The sequence below is a fragment of the Trichechus manatus genome, unplaced genomic scaffold, assembly GCF_000243295.1.
Source record: "Trichechus manatus latirostris isolate Lorelei unplaced genomic scaffold, TriManLat1.0 scaffold00141, whole genome shotgun sequence".
NCBI lineage: Eukaryota > Metazoa > Chordata > Mammalia > Sirenia > Trichechidae > Trichechus > Trichechus manatus.
In genome coordinates, this window is record NW_004444077.1 from 1298045 (window position 1) to 1303726 (window position 5682).

The 5682-nt window shown below is 39.0% G+C and overlaps 1 protein-coding gene across 1 annotated transcript; it reads right to left on the reverse strand.

Moving 5' to 3' along the window:
• Positions 1-1190: 1190 nt before the first annotated feature.
• Positions 1191-5591, reverse strand: JRKL (JRK like). Its single transcript, XM_004385540.3, has one exon. It carries the CDS (start codon positions 5131-5133, stop codon positions 3559-3561), a length of 1575 nt encoding a protein of 524 aa, XP_004385597.1. The 5' UTR covers positions 5134-5591; the 3' UTR covers positions 1191-3558.
• Between the last annotated feature and the right edge of the window lie 91 nt (positions 5592-5682).

The following is a 5682-nucleotide window of genomic DNA, read 5'->3' on the forward strand; positions in this document are numbered from 1 at the left end:
CCTACTCTCTCAGAATTCTTGGCTACTAGGAGTATGGGTTTAAAGAAACATTTGTGCAGTACAGTTGGTTTTCTGAGAGATGTTGTGTCAAGGCTCATCCATGGGAAAACCTGGCAAGACTGGTGAGATAACATGAGTCTATGGATAGTTTCTTAATGGAAAAAATTAAATGCCAAACAGTCTCTGGTGAGGCATCGTAGGAATTGGAGTTGGGAACTAAGGACCTATGAATTTGGAGGCAGATGTACTATGCAAGACTTTACCATTAACCACTAAACGGTCCCAACTACAGATCAAGTGCATTTAATCTGACTTTCTAACATTCCATAGGGAAAGAAGGGTTCCTCTCTTTCTAGAGTATATACGCACATGTGTTTTTTGGTAGTGGTGGTTTCCAGTAGTGATTACAGGGCCCATCTAATACTGAGCAGAACAAACTATGAAGCCCAGAACTAGGACACTGAAATGCACACCACTATAAAACACCCCATGGCAGGTGACACTTTCCTTTTTCTTCTCCTCTAACACCCCCATTATCTCATCTATTTGGAGCCCTGGTTGGCACAGTAGTTAAGTGTTTGGCTGCTAACCAAAAGGTCGGCAGTTTGAATCCACCAGGCACTCCTTGGAAACCCTATGGGGCAGTTCTACTGTCGTATAGGGTCACTGAGTTGGAATCAACTTGACAGCAGTGGGTATTTGAATTTAATCCTCATTCTCTTCCCTATATTGTCTCATTTGGGCGCTTCATTTTTTTTCTGTTATCTCTATGTGGATCTAGTGTATACACGCACATGGTTTTTGGTAGTGGCCGTTTCCAGTATCTTTGGTCTAGCAAGACTTCCGTGTTGGTACTATTTTAAACGGTGAAAGTGACCATGGCTACCTGAAAATCGGGAAATACATGACCCCAGTTTCAAATGCTGCTATTAGGTTACTGATAAACAGAGTAATAGAGACACTATGAGGACATTGGTGGTTCAGTGGTAGAATTCTCCCCTTCCATGCTGGAGACCCAGGTCAATGCACCTCATGTAGAGCCACTACCCCATCTGTCAGTGGTGGCTTGTGTTGCTATGATGCTGAACAGGTTTCAGCGGAGCTTTCAAACTAAAAAGGACTAGGAAGAAAGGCATGGCAGTCTACTCCCAAAAAATCAGCCAGGGAAAACCCTATGGATCACAATGGTCCAAAGCAAAGACTAGGCACCAACTCAACTGCAGTTAACAAGAGAGATACTACACCATAGTGCAGGAGGAAGACTAACCCTATAAAAGAGTGAAGGAAAGGCAATTGCTACCACAAGAGTATTGAGAACTAGACAAGTAAATTCAAATACCTATAGCAGGTGGCATGGCGGCAAGGAATAAATGTTGAAGATTGGAAAAGGTTAAGAGGTGAGTCTAGGTTGAATGATGTAAGCATAGACTTTGGAGTCAAATACCTGGCTTTAAATTCTTACCTGTAGCCAAGTGATCTTTAGTAATTAAGGGTATGAGCTGAGTCTCAATATTTTCACCTAATTCATGAGATGGTTTTGAGGATTATGATAATATAGTAAGTATGCTGCTTAGAACATAAAATGGCATTCAGTTGTAATTGGTAGCTTTTGTAATTATGTTTAAGGAGACAAGGGTATCAAAACAGAACTGCTAGCCTACCAGTGTTAGAAGCTTTCAGAGAAAAGGAGACAACTGTAAACCAGAGGAAGAGTAATCTCTCACAGGCTAGACACAGGTTCACACGCCAGGCCACACAACAGTGAGCCTTTTTACTAGTTATTCAAGTTTAAAACCACATAGCGTAACAGTAGTGTTTAATTTACCACTAGGTGGCAACGATACAAGCTGAATTTCACTGACAAGGTTAATTTAAGAAAGTGAGCAAATCCAAACAGAAACTTCAAGCTTTTCAGTACAATTTTTTTTTTTTTTAGAAAAATGGAAATTTCCTCTATAGACAATTTAATTTATACCAGAATGTGTTATTATCTGGTTCGATATATATGCTAACTTCTGGTGCCTTTTCCCTCTGTGCACTGAGGCAGTTCATGTAAAATACAATTTTTAAACAGTTCTCATCACTGATAAATCTTTTTAAAAATCTAGACATATAACATAAAGATATCAGCTAGAAATTATGGAAATCTAAATATCTTTTTAAAGTCCTAGAATTCTAAGAAAGGTACTATACAATGCAAGGTATTACAATGAAAAAGTTACACCTTTTAAAAATGACTAATAGAGAGCAATTCTAAATTACTATTTTTAAAATTTTGGACCGAAGCATGAAATAATATTCAGATACTTTGCTTTTAAATCACAAACACATGAAATTAATATTCACATAGGTAAAGTCTTTTCAATGTCTTAAACATTGAGTTTACTAAGCAAATTCATCAAAATTCTGACTTAAATGAAGTTCTAGAAGATATAATCTCTTTTTAACAAGTGTCAAAATAATAAATGATTAAATTCCCTAGTCTAAAATTTTCCATAATTATTTCTGCTTTCTTCATAAAACAAGTCACAAACATAGCTTATTTGAAATAATAAAAAACTTTATTCCTTTCATTTCTTCTTTTCATATCAAATAGAACAGCCAAGTATAATAAAATTTTCCAAATTATAGACATTTCCAAGTACTCAGGAAAAAAAAAAAAAAACCTTACTAATTTTAAAATTTCTGGTAAGTTGTTCCCCCAAATAAAAGGCAGGACCTCCTACCATCACATATAACATTACAAAAGCTGTACTACAATTAGATGAATAAATAATAAACCTATACTGTTACCCAATTCATAATATAATAAAAAGGCCTGATTAAAACAAGCCTGTTATTTCCTTTGTATAAATAACCTAAATTCCCAAAATTTTCAGTTCCCGGTTACCTACAAATGATCAGAATACCTTTTACATATCAAGTTTCTAATAGTTTCTCACTAATTTAGCAATCACTCTCTGTATTATATTTACTTCATTTCCACAAAATCTCCCTCTCATCACTCACACAAGTATAATTTCTAAATTATTTTTATAATTCTTACATCGTTTCCTCTCATTACTGAACTTCATTTTGAATTATTATAGACACCCTCAAATCTAACAATATAGATCATTCTCATTCTATCAGCCTAATCAAACACACAAAAGAGACAACCATCTAAGATGATTAGTACAACAAAAGATTACTCTGGCAGCCCTCACAAATCAAGCAGAAGACTTGGGGAAAGTCCTCAATCTGTTCATTGTTATCTAACTATTGCTAGAAAATTCAGGAAATGCCACTATTATGGAAGGGATAGTCATAGATCTACAAAAGCCAATACATGTGGACATTTCATTTGTATCTATACAGAATTGGCTTCTGATTATCTGCACAATGGAGGGACAAGGAACATAGATGATGCAAAACACATAATCCTCAAACCACTTACAGATACATTTTTGTACCTGTATTTCACAGGACTATGTCTGAGAATTCAAAACACAAAGATTAAGCCAAAGAGATAAGAGTCACAAACACAATTACCAAAACAATGGTAAAATTAAAATGCCATTATTGATTTGCATTTGTCATCTTCTGTTTATTTCTGATGGTGGCTCGAAGTTTACGTATTACCAGTCTATCAGGCAGAATCATATCACCTTGTTGTTCCAGATAATCTAGTAAATTTTCAGTCCATTGGAGAGCAGCTGCATGATTAATATGTTTCTCTGGAATCAGTTCTATTTCCTCTTCCTCATTTTCACTGGATTCATCTGTCTGGCCTTGTGCTCTTCTGATGATTTCGCTGTCAGTTAAGACTTCATAGCCTGGTTCAGTACTGTCCACTTCAAGCCATTTTTCAATGTTCTCAGTAGTCACATTTTCCAATCCTTTGGTGTGCTGTAAAATGGTGGCCACAGTAGCTACCGAAGTATCTTCTTTATCAAACTCCAAGCATTCTTTCTCCTCTATGGTAGGGAGAATCTTCTTCCATGCTCTGCTAATGGTAACTGGCTTTACTAAGTTCCATGCCATTGCTACTTCATAGAGTGCATCTAGCAGAGTCAGCTTTTTCCAAAATGATTTCAGGTCATTACCTTCTTCCAAGTTGTTCTGGAGAAGGCCTGCACGATAGTTTCTCTTCATTGTTGCCATGACCCCCTGATCCGAGGGCTGAATCAATGAAGACACATTGGGTGGTAAATATTTAGCAAATATTTGGCCATCATCTGACCTCAGGACGTTTTCATTTGGATGTGTTGGTGAATTATCCAACAACAGCACAGCCTTTTCCTGTAGGCCTTTGGACCTTAAATACTCTCGAACTTGTGGCACAAAGATCTTATCAAACCATTGTCGGAAAATGGAAAGATCCATCCATGCACCTTTTTGGCTAAAATAAGAGACCGGCAGGTTTGAGGTGTCAGTTGACTTGAAGGAACGAGGTTTCTTTGCTTTCCCCACAACACAAAGTTTAAGTTTATGTAAGCCTGTTGCATTCGCACAACACATGACAGTGACTCTTTCTTCAATTGATTTGTGCCCAGAAGCAGTGCATTTACCTTTGATTACTGAAGTTCTGGAGGGTAGACACTTCCAAAACAGTCCAGTTTCATCTGCATTGTAGATTTGTTCAGGCTGCAAATTTTCTTGTTCGATAAAGTCTCGAAAGTTGTTGCAAAATTCTTCCACAGCAGTCTCGTCTCCATTTAACCTTTCATTTCTAATGTTAATCTCTCTAATGCTGTGCCGTTGTTTAAAACGAGTTAACCAACCAGCAGAGGGGTTAAAATCACCATCCATTCCCAAAGCATAAAAGAAGAACTCTGCCCTTTTTGCACAAATTGGTCCAGATATGGGATTCCCTTTTGCTCTCTGCTGGTTAAACCATTCCAGCATTGCTCTGTCCAGTTCCTCATACATGGACGGCTTCATAGATTTTCTCTTGGCCAGAAGACTTGTAGAATCAGAACTGCTTGCATATGTTATAATCTTTTCCTTATTTTTTCTTATATCCCGAACTGTTGTTTCACCAATTCCATAAATAACTGCCAATTGTTTGGAAGAACCTCCGTCTTCAAGTTTCTTTATTATATCGAGCTTATCTTTAATAGTCAACACCACACGCTTCCGTTTCCCTGACATGGTAAGGGAAGCAATACCCAAAATCCCTCCTTCCCTCACACAGACTCACTTTTTCAGACTTACAGACTTTCAACCTTAGCAAGAAGAACCTGGTGGCCCTGACTCCCTCCTCGGCTGGGCTTGACTAAAAAAGAGATGGGAAAAGGAGAGGAAAGGGGAGGGAGGTTGAGGGAACAGGCCTTTAACTTAGATGGACAGCAGAGACGGAGGCCCCACGTCACCGCGGATAATCCGGATTACAGACATTTGTTTTATCATCCCAGTGGCCGCGAGAAAGACTATGACCCTATCGTAGCCACAAACCTCCTCCACACCCAGAGCCCGGTTAAGCTCCCGTCACTAACCCCGCCGAGCCCCAAAGTTAAGGCAAAGAGCAGAAGAACCACGGAGGAGAGGACTGGCGCCCGCCCGGTCTCCCCCTTCCCCAGTGGAAGGGTTACGTTTGATCCCTTCTCCAGTTGCCAAGCCCTCCCGCCGCACAGCGTTGCTTCGTCGCGCGCGCCAAGCTTAGTCCGGACAGGCCTCCCGGTACCTCACAGCCCGCCAGGC